This window comes from Oryzias latipes, chromosome 19 (genome assembly GCF_053564925.1).
Source record: "Oryzias latipes strain Hd-rR chromosome 19, Olatipes_Hd-rR_3.1".
Taxonomy (NCBI): Eukaryota; Metazoa; Chordata; class Actinopteri; order Beloniformes; family Adrianichthyidae; genus Oryzias; species Oryzias latipes.
In genome coordinates, this window is record NC_136255.1 from 25,409,939 (window position 1) to 25,424,920 (window position 14,982).

A 14,982-nucleotide genomic window follows, 5' to 3' on the forward strand; every position below is an offset into this window, starting at 1 on the left:
CCTAGACGAGGATTTATTTTGTAGATTTCATCTTCAGTATTTACAATCTTACAATGAAAACACATCAGACCTGTGGTTGATGTTTAGCTTTGAAGTGTTTTTTTTGTTTGTTTTTTTTTAAAGAGCGGCAGAATAAATAGGTAGATAAAGATCCAGGAGCAGAAAAAAACATTAAAAGAAACCAAGGATTTGATTGAAAAGAGGAGCATCGGCTGTGTTGGCGTCTTCTTTTTATTGCGCTAAAGAGGGAAGCTCCTTGGGCTGTGATGGAGGAGGGAGGGGCGGAGGGCAGTTTGGGGCTCGGACTCCGGGCTTTTTCGCCAGAGGCTTTTTCGGCGGTTGGAGCCGGGGCGCCGGCTTTGGCAGGATCTTTGCATCGTCTCTGGAGGCCGTGGTTGGGGGGGGCGGGGCCTGCATCTTCGGAGGCCCCGGGGCCCTCGGTTTAGAGAACTCCACTGTTATCTGCTCTTCATCCTGGTTGCCTTTGGAGTTAAACGTCCTCTTTGCTGCACGGTGACAGACGATGACAGAAAAATGCTTACTTTTTGTGATGTGAGGCAGCAAAAACAGCAGTTTTAAATATAACTAAAGCGATGTCACTCCCTCCTCGCCACCCCATTCTGACCCGCCCCCACTGGCTGAGCGGTTGCTACACGGCCCCTCACTCTCCCCGTCTTCCTTTGCGACCCCGGTCAGAGCTGATGATAAAAAACACTATTTTTCAAAATGGCTGCTTTTCTGTTGGTTTTTCTCCATAGCAACCATTTGATGTTTTGGTCACCTGGGAGTGCCAAACAGGTCAATGTAATTTTTTGAAGAATCTGCAAAAGTAAACTCTTGGATTCCCTTAGCAACGGAGTTTATTTGTTAACCAAGCCCACATTCCTAATATTTTCATATCGTATGTTACAGCATTCATTCAGAGCTATGGTAACAAAGCAATCTCCCCTTCCTGGGATCAATTACACTTCCATGCATCCATCCATCCATCCATCCATCCATCCATTCATCCATCCATCCATCCATCATTACCCTTAATCCTTCTTGGGTTGCAGCAACCATGAATGCTGTTTTATTATATTAGCATTAGAAACGCCGTGTGGCGTTTGACTCACGTTTGTACGGACATTGGATCTTCACAAGTGGAGAATCCGGTGGTGCCTCCAGAATCGGCTCTAGCGGGCTTTGATCCGAGGTCTGCCTCTGGGTGGCGGTCCTCGCCAGGCCCGGCGTTGACCCGGCCGCAGACCATGCCGCTCCGGGGGGGCTGGGGGTTGGTGTCGAGGAAGCAACGGAGGACGACGTGATGGCGGATGGCGGCGTCTCGCTTGTGGGACTGTTCCATGTCGTGGTTCCACTACGGCTGCCCACAGAGCCCGATTTGACCAGAACCCCGCTGTCCTGAGAGGAAGTGCTGATGGGAACACGGATTCACACGTCAGTTTATGCTGCTTTATGTAGAAAATAGAATAAAAACTCATAACTTAGTCTCAGTAAACACACTTCTTCCTCACAAAAACTTAACAGAAATATGTTATAACTTAAAGCCTTAAAAGTAAGAATTTGTAAAAAAATATGACTTATTTATAAAAACAAATACGTAGCAGCCAAATGTCTGTAAAAGTGAGATTTTAAAAAAATGCTGGAAAAGTGAATTAAAGAACTTTTGGCAACAAAAGCAGGAAACTAAAAATGTGAAAGTCAATATTACTAAACTGAAGTATAACATGCAGATTAAACATAAAGACAACCAGACTGAAAGCTGATGGTTTAGCAGATAAAACAGCATCAATGATTTTTCTTTTTTCTACTTTCCTTTTTTATTGTTCTTAATATTTGAACAAAAACATCAGTGGTTGTTAGTAAAGTTCAGTAGGAGTCCATTAATTCATGCAGACAAAGACGGACTTTCAATCAAATAGGGAAGTACCGGAAATCAATAATGGAGGATTAATTCTTGCTATTTAAACAACGAGTAAATGTTGTGGGTGTTTTCCTTTTGGCTGGAAAATTATGACCCAATCTGGCAACACCAGCAGAGAATAAATTATAATTTAGGAGGAGGATTTAAAATTTCAAGAAGATAACGATATTTTATTTTATTTATACATTTATAAATTTACATGTTGATGAATCTACGTATTGTTTCCTTTGATTTTTGGAAGTTGCTTCAAATCAATCAATCAGTTCCTGTCATGAAAGGTAAAAGCAGATTATTAATTTCTAATCAAACATTGATGGTTCTGAATTAAAGACTATAAAACGCAGAAACAACTTCCAACCACAAAAAGGAAAAATGCATTCCAGCTTAAAAGTTGGTCAATTTGACAAAAAGCTTTTACATTTAGGAAACTAAAACACTTTTATTTGGTTTAATTTAAAAACCCTTGTGCTATCTTAGATGACCCCCCTCTTCCATTGACGTGTTCTCCCTACCATAACAAAGGTGGATAAAGGTGGAAAGATTTCATGTAATCCATGGACACCAGTGAAGATCACAAATCATTGAAGAAAAAAGGTTCAGAGCACTGTCTAGTGGGTCTAGATGACCCAACTCCCAATGTTAAAGTGCCTAGGATAGCACAAGGGTTACTAAAGGAATTGTGTTCTTCTGGGATTGACCCTCTGCAGACGGAACGACGGATCTGATCCGCTGATGGGATGAGGGTTCTGGGTGTGGAAGCTGGTACCTGTTTGTTCTGGAGACGGGGAAGTGAAAAGAGGAAGAGAGCGCTGATGCCGAGGAAACCGTCCTGGCCAGTTTCTCCTTCTCTGGATGGACGGACTGGAAAGTAGAAGCGGGCGTTTCTGGGGTTTCAGGCAGATCTGGGATGTCAAAGGGTTCAGCTGAAGAAAAAGAGACAAACATTTGTGAGGTTGTTGTTGTTTTTTTTAGCTTTCCTCTCCCTTGAAGCGAGCGCTGATGCTTTAAAGGACAGGAAAGTTGTGAGCTGAAGCTGCTGTGGTCTGACAGCTTCCGCTGCTGTGGCTGAGTGGATGCACTGATAGAGTGGCAGCATCACCTCTCTGTGCGCCCAGTGGTTAGCAGCAGCAATCAGCGGAAACGGTCGCCTAAAAACGGCTCTGCGGGGGCTTAAAACGGGCCGTTCTAACCTGAGCTGATAAGAGAGACTGAGATGATCTGCGAAGCGACCACGACCGCACAGCAGGTCTGTCAGAGCCGGCTTTGGTCAGAGACAAAAGGCCGCAGCCGTGCGTCCGCATACCTTCAGGAAACAGCCTGGAGCTGTACTGGATGAGAGGTTCGATGACCATCACCACCTGGACGGAGGACGCCGACGCCATGTCCAACAGAGCAGCCTCCCTGTGGAGGGTCAGACACACATTAAAACATGAAAAAAGGATTTTAAACCCGTGACCTGTCTTTTAATCAAGCAGAACAGGAAGTCAGTAGTTTTTTTTAACCCTGTGTGGTTCCCATTTCAGGCGGTACAAGCAAGCAGTGTCTAGCAGACCACAAAGCCCCACGAGGCCAACTTCTGTCTGCTGCAAACTGCTTTCTAATGTGAAGAATAAAGAGAGTTCAAAGTTCTATGAGCTACAAAGTCTCAGACTAGACTGTTTCTTAAAAACAAATCAGTCTAACAAGTCAGTTTGAGGTTTTGAAACATTTTAGAACTTTTCCAAACATTTCTCTCTTGAATGTTTCGTGATTTTGCGCCTCTTCACACATTGATAGTTCAAGACATGTCATGCTTTTATTTGGCCTGGTTTCCTTTCACACTTCCTTCCCGCTTTGGAGCAAAGCGGACTGAAGTCAGTTGTGAACAGGAAGGGGAACCAACGATAAAGAAATAATCAACCGGCCCCCTTTTATACTTTGTAGAAGTCAGAAACTGTACATTTGCTCTCCATATTTGAAGGAAAGGTGACCTGCAGTCACAACTCGCCAACATTTTGGTGGTTGAACGCCCCAATCCAACCCTCAATGTTGAGGATCAAGCAGAAAGGCAGCAGGTACCACTTTTAGAGTCTTTGGGTTGAGCAATCTATGGTTTCCAACCCACCACCTCATGACAACTTTACTAATTTTCACTAATTATTTATGATGCAACAGACAAAAGTCACACCTGCAACACATCCAGCTTTAAATTCAGGGGCCCAACAATTGATCCCTGTGGGACTCCATTTGTAAACACTATCAGGGTGTTGTCAATGAAACCCATAGAATGTAAATAAATATGATATAGGCTGAACATTTCCAATGGTGCACATGAGGATTTGCTGTGTCAGTGACATGTTTGTACCGTTTGTGTAACACAAAGTCCTTAAAGACCCACTCCAATGAAAATGGTGTTTTTAACATGTTTTTGTGGCATTTTTCTGATTGTGGGGGACATATGTGAAGAAAATTAAACTTGAAATTGCATGTCGGAGTATTTCCTTAATTCAAATTCAAGAAGCAACTGAAAAAAGCAGTTAGAAAGAGATCGTAGTTTCGACGTGGAAAATACGCCGACGTGTGAATCCACTCGTAGACGACTGGGTCCACGAACGTCAGAGAGTGTGTTAACAGACGGATGATGGGAACAGGGGGTGGGCTTACACTGCAGTCCTGCCCACAACTCAGAGCTACATTTCTAATGAAGCCCTGCTGCTCTGCAGAAACGACACAGGTTTTTGGGATTTTGGCTAAAAATGTCGTACTCATGATAAAAAAGACAAAAGCTGATCGGAGTGGGACTTCAAGGGGTTAAAGCCTGGGTGATTTTCGTTACACACCCCTCAGCCTTTGGCCAGAGCAGGTTCGGCCCCAAGACGATGGCGATGTTACTGGGGGTCATCTTGTTCACAGCCTGTTGCTTGGACAACAGAGACAGGAACTGGACCAGATACCTGGCAGGTAAAGTGAGACAAAACCAAATCACTGCATGGATTCCAGCGGTATCTGTCTTAACCTGATATATTTTCAATTTTATTGCAGAAATATCTGCAGAAAACTACAACGTCACTCTTAATGTATGAGTTCTTTCATAAAAACTGAGTCAAAAACACAAACATGATCTGTCGCATTAATGATTCATGTAATCTGTGCATCTTAACTTTCTGAAAACACCTTACAGCTTCATAGACGGCATTATAAAGCTTTACTATAAGCTTGATAAAACCGAGTAAGGTAAGTGTGTTCTTCCGGACGGCCTCTCACCTGAGGTTATTGTAGTTTTCAGGTGGGAGTTTCTTCAGTAAAACCTTGAACTGCTCCAGCTTCTTGTCCAGCTCTTTTTCCCTGCAAGGACAAAAAAAACAAAAAAAAGCTCTAGAAGGAGAAGAAAGGGAGAGGATGAAATGTCAAAAATCAGCTACAAAACCCACCCTGCAGCTTTAAACCAATCGTTGTAGAGGTCAAAGGTCATCAAGGGTTCAGGAAGCTCTCTGAGGTAACACTTCAGCGCTCCTGTCAGGAAACACAGAACCCCTTTTTCATAAACAACAGGGCTTTTATTTTGTAGAAAAGATGTTTGTCCGTTCATGTGAAGACATGGACGCTCTCGCGCACGAGGAAACAGAAAATGAAAGACAAACGGGAGACGCCGCGCTCTGGAAGGCGCCACAGATTCTGGAGCTTTGAGGAGAAAGCAGCTGTGGAAGCAGAAGAAGAATGTTTGATCAAATGTTTTTTCACTGAGCAACACGCCCAGTGTCAGGGCAGAAAAGCTGGAGAATGTTGGTTTATTCTGATGATAAGACAGACTGTTTGGTGGTGCATTGTGGGAACTGGTCCTGCAGTGAAAATGGGTTTGGAATGAGGAACAGGAAGTTAGAGCAGAGTCCACACTGAGACGTTTTCATTTTCCAACACTTCACTCTTTCAGAAACCAAACTTTACCTTTACTGGAAATTCCCAACACATGTATTTAGTCTCCCATCTTTCTGGATTCTTTCCTCCATCTTTTGTTGTCTTTCTGACATCTTTGTTCCTTCTTTCAGCCGCCTTTCTCTCATCTTTGCTTTTCTCTCCTTCTGCCATCTTCCTGTCATCTTCTTGCAGTCTTTCTCTTTTCTTTTCCCAACTTTCACTCGTCCATTTATCTCTCGTCTTTCTACCGTCTTTCCATCTTCCTTCCTTCTTTCTGCCATCTTCCTGTCATCTTTTTGCAGTCTGTCTCTTGCCTTTCCCTCCATTATTCTCTCATCTTTCTGTATTTCTATATTTTCTATATTTCTAGATATTCTGAAAGTCTGCTTAATGTTAAAAAATACCGTATTTTCCGGACTACAAGTCGCACCGGAGTATAAGTCGCACCAGCCCAAAAATGCATTATAAAGTAGAAAAAAACACAGATAACTCGCACTGGACTATAAGTCGCATTTTGACGGGAAATTTATTTGACAAAATCTGAGACCAAGAACTAATAACTTTCACAAACTCATATGACCCAATCATAGCAGACTGTTTATCTCATAATTTCAGAATAATTCTTTCTCAAACTTATTTATTTATTCTTTTCATGAAGCATCATTGGCCAACTAATACTCTGTTTTCATCCTGTATTTGTAGAAACGGTTATTTTTATTGCATTAGATTATTCTGAATCTATGAAATCATTGGAAAATAGAATATAATGTTTTTAGCCTTCAAGATCTTACTGTAAAAAAAGTTTGCTGATTCTCTGAGTCACTTAACATACTCTTAACACTTAACATACCTCATACATCAAATTGACCCAGGAACATCATCTCTGTTCCTTACAAATGAACATAACAGGAGGATTAATAATGTATTTATTTCAATTTATTTCTAATATAAGTCTCTGCGGAGTATAAGTCGCACCCCTTGCCAAACTATGAAAAAAAGGGCGACTTATAGTCCGGAAAATACGGTATTCTTTTTTACCATAAACAGGTCAGTTAACATGGATGTGAGGAAGGAGTTTAACTCGTTCCTGCTTCCTAATTTTTAGAATACTTCCTTAAATATACGAGGAAGCATTCTCGGTGTGCGCGTCAGGACAGCTCCTGCCGCAGGTCCGTTTCAACGTTAACAAACAGGAAGGAGTCGTCCTCACCGGCCACAGCGTGCGGGTCCATCCTGAACTCGCTGTGGTCGACTGTTCCCTGGTCCAGACTCGTCTTCAGCCTCTTCATCACTGAAGCGGCTGCAGCCAGACGAAACAAACCCTGCGGGGATCCCAGCAGAGCAGGTGAGGCAGCAGCTTAGCATGAAGATGAAGTGATGAAGAACCTGTCATCGGACCCACCTCCTCCCTCATGCCCGTCCTCAGCAGCATGTGAATACACTCCTGAATGGGAACGGCGATTTCTATGTTGGACTGGGACAGATGTGTGAGCAGATGTTCCCCGTAGACCCTCTGCTTGGAGAGGCTCACCGCCGGCCCTTTTCGACACAGAAGAACCCAGAAAATGAGAACAGAATCTGCACTTTTACCGGCACAGATCGGCCTGATGACGACTCACCTTTCTGACTGTGATTCTCTTTCAGCTCGCTGATGTTTTTGTCCAGGAACTCCACTGAGTTCTTGTGGTATTCTGCCTGCAGCTCCAGAAGCTGTCGTTCACAAACAGGAAGTGCGGTTAGGACCCTTTTTGTGCACTGACATCAGGGCGTCGTCTTCACGAGACTCACGTGTATGAAGTAGTTAGCATAGTCGTCTTCTTTCGTGGCAAAGTGATAGAGGTCTGCAGAGTACTGGTCCTGCGGGGGCAGAAGGGGATGGGAGGTCAGGAATAATCAGCAGAGGTTCATGAACGTCTCAGGGGGAAACTCTGAAACCTTGATGCTCTCCAGTTTCCTCCAGGCTTCCTCCACTTCCTCCCGGAGCCCGTCCTGCTTGGCCTGGGGGGCGGTGCTGGCTTGACTCCTGAGTCTGGCGTTGTTCCAGTCGGTGGTGAGTCTCGCAAACTGTTTCTTGTTCCTCAGGACTTCTGGCAGGTCGTCCTGAAGGGAGACACCTCTGCTTTATTTTCAAACCTACGCTGGACGTCTGGGACCTCACAAGCACGAAACAAAACCCCTTACTGAAAAAGAGCCTCTTCCTAAAAAAGAAATGTGATTCATTTATTTCAGAGAGCTTGGAGATGTGATAATAAAAACATGGGTGTACAGATTTTAATAAGAAAAAAGACTTATAAATGGCCTTTGTGGTCTAAAACATCCCATTTCTTTTGAGTGAAACCGTCTCCAGCCGCTCTCACCTCGCTGAGCTTATTGAGCGGCTCCAGAACCTCTTTTTCCACTTTCACCTCAAAGTCTGCCAGCATGCTGGCCAGCATCTTCTCCATGAAGCAGCACATCTCCAGAACTCTCCTGCGGCGCACGGGGAAGCCGTGAGAACCAACCAGCAAGAAGAACAAAAGAGACTTCTGGAAACATTTGAACCTGAAACCAGACATTTCTACGACAAACCATTGTGTCGACAAGCAGAACTGAGGTTAGAGGTTTCAGTCCTAACTCACAGAGCATCCTCTTTCCTTGGATCTACATATAAAAGTCAAGAGCTCGTCATGTGACGACGGTTAAAGAGGCAGAAGCTGGAAGCTGTCACCTGATTGAGGAGTGAGCATCGAAGTCTTTCAGGCTCTCCGCCATGCTGACAGACAGCTGCATGAGTGGGAGCTTTTTCTGCAGACACAGGAACCGCTGTTAGTTTGGAAAACACGGCAGAGGACACGTCCAACGCCTCCTGCAGCCCTCATTACCATCCGCTTCTCTGCCTCCAGGCCCGGTTGGCTCTGCATGCAGCCCTGCAGCTTCTTGGAGAGGACCTGAGCCGCCTTTCGGGCCGGCTCCACCCGCTGCTCCACCTGCATCCCACCACAAGTAGCCCAATTATTTCATATCAAGTCTATTACAGAGTTTGCAGAAACCCTGAATCGTGTGATCAATGAAAGAGACGTAAGACTCATATTAAAAAGTGTCCTAAAGATAGTGTTGAGATAAATGAGTGTTTTCTATCTGCAGGCGTTAAAACGGGACCAACGCACAGCAGAGGTCTCAGACTTTGATGCCTGCAAATGAACAAGCATCCCCATAACTAAACGCAGATAACCTGCAAGAATAAACACCTTTTCCTGTTGATTGATTTGCTCCAAGCCGTCTTTTTTTGTCGTGCATTTGCAGCAGTTTTAGGTTCAATGAGAAAAAGAAACATTTTCTCTTTCATTGGAAACTTTTTACGACTAAGCTGAGTCTTAGTTGTCTTAGTCAAAAAAATTTGAAAAATCACAACGACAATTAAAAAAACCAAAGATTTATTTACATGTTAAATACAAAACAAAAACCAAATAACATTTTGGAAAACAATAGTTGTTTCTGGAGTTTTTCTTTTCCAAAAGGTAAAGTAGTTGCTTTGCTTTTTTTAAAAATTGTTATTGTGATCTTTAAAATGCTTTTGCATCGAGTGACTTGCTGATGTGATTTGAACCTCGGGGCCACCGTTGGCAGTGATTATTTTTAGACCAAAAACAAGAAAAAAACAAACAAACAAACAATTAAACAAAGAAAACAAACAAACAAACAAACAAACCCTTTGGCCTGTTACAGACCCAAAATCCAAATTCTGGAGAGTGATATGAGACGACAGAACCTGGAGGTCCCAGATCAACAATCTCCTCCACCTTTCATTTCATTGTATACGCGTATGATGTCAATTGTACATGTGCACAGTGACAGTAAAGGCGTTTTATTCTTAACGTCAGCAAAACTAAGGATCTGATGGAGGACTTCAGTACAGAGCGGGTGAGGATCTAGCAGCCCCTGGAGGAAGCACAGAGTTTCCAGTAGGTCTTCATCTCACACAGGATCGGCCCTCAAAGGTGCAAAAGACATCCTACACCTGCACCATTGACGGTGGCGCGATCGTCCAAATGCACCATCCTGACCTGGAGACACGGATCTCAGATTCCAGGCCTGGGGGGGCCGGCATCCTGCTGGTTCTTCAGAAACCCTGCTGGTCACCTGGATCAGTACGGCCAGTAAGGAGCTCCGAGAGGACTTTGAAGGACCTCAGTCCTCCCAACGGTGGACTCTAGTGTCAGGTCTCTCTGGACTCAAACCCCCCACCCCCAGCCACACTACACGTCAGTCAACCTCAACTGTTTCCTCACAGGAAACGGCAGTACTCTACAGCATCTCTGCACAGTCTCGTCACTTTACACGCCTTCAACACTTGGCAGCACGTGGACACCGTGACGCCGTCACCGCCGTACTGCCGGCTATGTCATCGATTTTAGTGACATCTCCTTTATACTTAGTTGCTTAAACTTTTATCATTTTTATACCTACTGCTCTTAGGCCTTTTAGTCTGTTAGACAGTCATGCAATACCTTTCACTACATGTTCTATGTATGTGAAAAGGTGAATTTTCTTTTCTCTGGTGCTGCTTTAAGCCCCGCCCACATCCTAAACTCAGACAGCTGGAGCCCTGAATAAGAAGCACAGAAGGAGCTCTACAAGTCAAAACAGAATTTGTTCACTTGATTAAACCAAAAGCATTTCAAACCCAACGTGTCCCTTTGCTTTTTCCCAAGCAGAGGCACTTCTGTTATCTGATGACGTCCATGTTTTAGCGTGAGCAGACTCTGCAGATCTATTAGTGAATCAAACCAAATGGAAACCTTGATTGAAAGTGTGTTGAGCTCGACAAAGTCCGCCTCTGCAACCACACTTGTGACCTGAAACTGTGCTGCCTTTGGTGCACGGCACGCCGGCATGCCAATGCGGCGAGGGCGAGGATGCATGCAGGCATGCATGGTCCCTCTGCTGAAGCTTCATGCTAATTCCATCAGGACCGTTCCTTAAAAGCCGCTGCACCTCGTGAAGAGCTCAGATCAGGGCCAAACTCCATGTAACGTGAGGCTTTCACAGCTTTTCTTTGTGTTACAGCAGATTTTTTCATCAGTTTTCTTTCTTTATCTTTCCTGGATTTTCTTTTCTCTTCCCCATTTCAAATGTTTAGTCCCAGTGCATTATGGGAAGTGTATGATTTTGATCAATTTTAGTCTCTTGTGTTTCAAATGAATAAACGAATAATGTCCAATCTTGTTGTATTTGTGTTAGGACTCACCATGACCAGATCCTCGTGGAGAAGGTCGGTAGCATCTTGTGACCTGCTGAAGGAGATCAGATCACAGATTCACTAAACTAGCATGTCTGGTAATTAATAACAAAGAAACAAAAACAAAATTATGTTTGCAATCCAAAATGTCACTTTTTAAAATCTTCCCTGTGTTTTTCTATTGCTGCAAAACATTTTTTGCTGCAATATGTGTGTAAAAAAATCAACATTGAGGGTGCAGTTGTGTGTTTGTTTTGTCGAATATCACAACCGCAAATGAAATAATCATGAGAAATCTTAAAGTTACACAGCAGCTGATCAAGCCTGACATGTTACCAGAATCCATAATCTTCAGTTCTTAACTCAAAATCAAAAACATTGAATATGTTTATTTTTTTGATACTGGCATTACGTGGAGCTTTAGGGCCACAATACATCAAATAAATACATTTATGAGAATACAGATATAGAAAGATGATAAAAACTCACAGAATTATAAGTAAGAGTCAAAATTTGACAATAATAAAGTTTTCATTTCTCGATGTAAGTTGAGAATTTACAAGATTTAAGTTATGAAAGTCTGTAAGAAAATATAAGCAACAACAAAAAGAACCAATAGGCTTCCAGCTTTCAGTAAGAGAGACTGTTCTTCACAATTTATTCTCGTAAAATTACGACTTTTTTGGTTTCTGCTAATAATATTCTCCATTTTGTTTTATCCTATTTATAGCACAGATAATTTAACCAACATAGGCTGCTGCAATAAATAAAGCTACCGCTGCTGACTTTACTATTCGCTTGAATTAAAAGAGACATTTGATGTTCAGGTTGGAAGTGAAAGCCCTGCGTGACTGTGTGTGTGTGGTGTGTGTGTGGGTGTGTGTTTGTGCGTGTGTGGGACTTTATGTCTTTTTACAGGGACAGCAGAACTGTGCAGCAACTGTTAACCAAATGGGAAATTTCAGTGAAATCTGCTCATACTACAGACACGGACATGACTCAAAAGTTGTTTTTGCTTCATTAACATCTATCTGTGTGTAAAAGGTACACAACAACAACAACAAAGGAATTCAAGTATGTTCATATTTTATTATTTGATGTTTTCTGACCCTTAAACCCTTAACCAACAGTTACACTTTAGCAGAATGCTGGACGGCAGCATTTGTTCTTTTGTTTTAGCTGGAGCTGATGTAGCATGCTAATGCTTTTTTTTAGGGCAAACCGTTGATAATACATGCAGAAAACTACCAATTGTTTTTGTTTGCAGTACTGATGTTCTTTAAGACAAATCTGTGACAGAGGAAAATATAATTTAACAGAATTCCGGACGGCAGCATTTGTTTTTTGTTTTAGCTGGAGCTGATGTAGCATGCTAATGTTTTAAGGCAAACCGTTGATACATGCAGAAAACTACTCGTTCTTTTTTTGTTTTTGTTCGTAGTACTGATATTCTTTCGGAAAAATCTGTAAAACTGAAAAATATAATTTAACAGAATTCTATATGGCAATATCTGTTTTTTTGTTTTAGCTGGAGCTGATGTAGCATGCTAATGTTAATTAAGCAAACAGTAGATAACAATTGCAGAAAATGTGTTCATTTGCAGTACTGATGCTTTTCATAATGACACTGGGACACCTATAAAACAAATTTTTGCAGAATGCTGGATGGCAGCATTTGTTCTTTTGTTTTAGCTGGAGCTCATGTAGCATGCTAATGTTTTTAAGGCAAAAAGGGAAAAAACAAGTGCAGAAGATTACGATTTTTTTACTAGTTTGTGTCACTGGCATTTGTCATGTTATTTCAGTGAAACTGAATAATAGTTTTGGTGTATTGCTGATAGAAATCATCCTTTTTTTGGGACAGAACAGCCAAAAAAAACAATGATGACTGTGACTCTCAGATCAGAAATAACAAACTTCTTGACCGTGCAACCTCTTAGACTCTGAGTCTGAAGAGGTCCCCTGATTTCAGACAGACAATTGGGAGAGTTTAGGCCTTTTAGGGAATAAACTTAACTTTCACAGACTGCTTGTGTCTGAATTGAGGATCAAACAGACTTTTTTTGTTTTTAACGTGGAGCTAAAACAGAAATGAAGAGTTAACCAAAAACCCAAAAAGAAAACGATCAACCTCATCAGAGGCTTTCATCTCGCGGTGACTCATGGTGCTCTCTGTAAATAAGGGAGGCACCATCCTGTTTCGTTATACGATCACATTCTGTTTGAAACTCTGGGCGCAGAAATCAGACTGACTCATCAAAACTTCAGCTGTTAAAATAATATTAATCCTGAAATAAGTTTCTCACAGATGGGAATCATTATTTCTGGGATGTAACCCAAAAGACTCAAACGTTGGCTCCTAACCTGACGTCACATTTCCTTAATCATGAGTCAAATGAAGCAGGAAAAGATATTTATGTTAGAAAAATCAACAAGAAACAACAGAAAGAAGATTTATTAATTGTAGTTTCTTAAAAATGTTTTTTAAATGAAAAACGTAGAACAGACTGAGTCCTATTCTTGCTTTCAGTTTCTATTTATTGGTAAATAAATTGGCATTATAAGCCGCCTCCTGCACTGAAGGTTCATGCATGCAGAGGGATTTTCTGCTGTTATGTTTCCTAGAGTGCAGAAAGCTGCCGAAGCAAAAAATGCCTCTCAGCTGCCCCCCCTCCTGCAGGCCGGAGCGTCTGTTCAAGCAAAACTGCAATCCTCTCCCCAAAAGGAAGTGAAAGGGGCGTTAGAGTTTTAGCACCTTCCAGAGATACCTGTGGGAGGCCACCCCGCCCCTCTTTCCACCTCTCCAAACAGACAGGAATCGGTGCCACGGTGGGCGTTTGTTTAGATTCTGCATCAAATGTCACAGAAGTGAAGTGAGAGGGAGGTGAAAGGCCGCAGCCTTGCTCGGCTGCAGATGCACGCGCCGGTTTACCGTCTGAGCGTCATGACAGGAGGCGTGACGACAGCAGCCAGACGGTGGAAAGCGTTAGAAAGGTCACACGTCTGCTTTCTGTGACTGAGGCGGAGAACTTTCATCACCTTTTAGTAACCAAAAACCTGTTTCTTTGGGTTTTTCCAAAGTGTGATTGTTTGTTTGACAAACTGGACTCCGTTTGAGCTTCATGCCTCATGACGGTTACCCCCAAAAACCCCCAACGTGTGCCACTTTCAAAGAGGAACTGCCGACCGCTGCAGCGCTGCACCGTTTTCATGCCAGCATTTGAAGAGTGAAAACAGAAACCAAGCCGCGGAAAACTTGGAGAGGAGTCTCTGAACGCTCCTGAAACAAAGGATCCCAACTTTTCATTGACATTTGTGTCTCAAACTGACTGGATTTGGTTCAAAAACCAGCAGTGTTTGAATCCACTGATAAAGGAGCAGGTGCACAGACTTACTTTGCTGCTGATCCAAACTTGAGGAGGCTGAAAGACTGCCGGAGCATCCTGGCTAACGGGAAGTCCAAGCAGATGTTGTCCCGTTCAGGAGTCCTGCTCCACAAACGCCAAACGCATAAGAAACAGGAGGTCAGGGCGGACGGCTCCGCTCTGCTGCTGTCGTGCGGCGGCTGCTCTGCCGTCAGTTTTTGTTCTGGTTTCAGGAGCGCGCTCCTGACTCTGACACAAGTCAGCGAATGAGGAAGTTGCATGCAGTTAAAACGTCGGCCGTGAGAAGCGAGAGAGGCTGAGCTGACGGCTGCCACCGCCAAAGCTGATGCAACGCTCGTCTAATAGTTGGAGAAGATGGTAGAACAATGAAGGATAGATCCGGATACGCAAAGTGAAGTCCTGAGCTGGATGAAGAGTTTCCTCCAAGCAGGCCGCCGTTGAGCTGCGCTCCGGAGCCACAAGGATGTGAAAAGGCAAAAAGAGGAAACCGTTGCTTTTTTTTTTTTTTAATTCCCGTCAAACAAAAAAAAAAAAAGAAGTTCAGATTTAAACGAGACTAA

The 14,982-nt window shown here is 43.0% G+C and overlaps 1 protein-coding gene across 2 annotated transcripts; it reads right to left on the minus strand.

Moving 5' to 3' along the window:
- Positions 1-213: 213 nt before the first annotated feature.
- sh3bp1 (SH3-domain binding protein 1) lies at positions 214-14,828 on the minus strand. Of its 2 annotated transcripts, none has more exons than XM_020712355.3 (17): positions 14,432-14,828; positions 11,046-11,088; positions 8,680-8,784; positions 8,526-8,602; positions 8,176-8,287; positions 7,754-7,918; positions 7,607-7,675; positions 7,438-7,528; positions 7,221-7,357; positions 7,029-7,140; positions 5,335-5,416; positions 5,168-5,248; positions 4,744-4,857; positions 3,228-3,325; positions 2,691-2,847; positions 1,116-1,414; positions 214-506 (listed from the first exon to the last, which is right to left on the minus strand). In XM_020712355.3, exons 1-17 carry the CDS (start codon positions 14,680-14,682, stop codon positions 232-234), a joined length of 2,268 nt encoding a protein of 755 aa, XP_020568014.1. In that variant the 5' UTR covers positions 14,683-14,828; the 3' UTR covers positions 214-231. The 2 variants fall into 2 exon arrangements, with proteins under 2 accessions (XP_020568014.1, XP_011486153.1); XM_011487851.4 differs by having other exon boundaries at positions 11,046-11,091; positions 14,432-14,827.
- Positions 14,829-14,982: the final 154 nt, after the last annotated feature.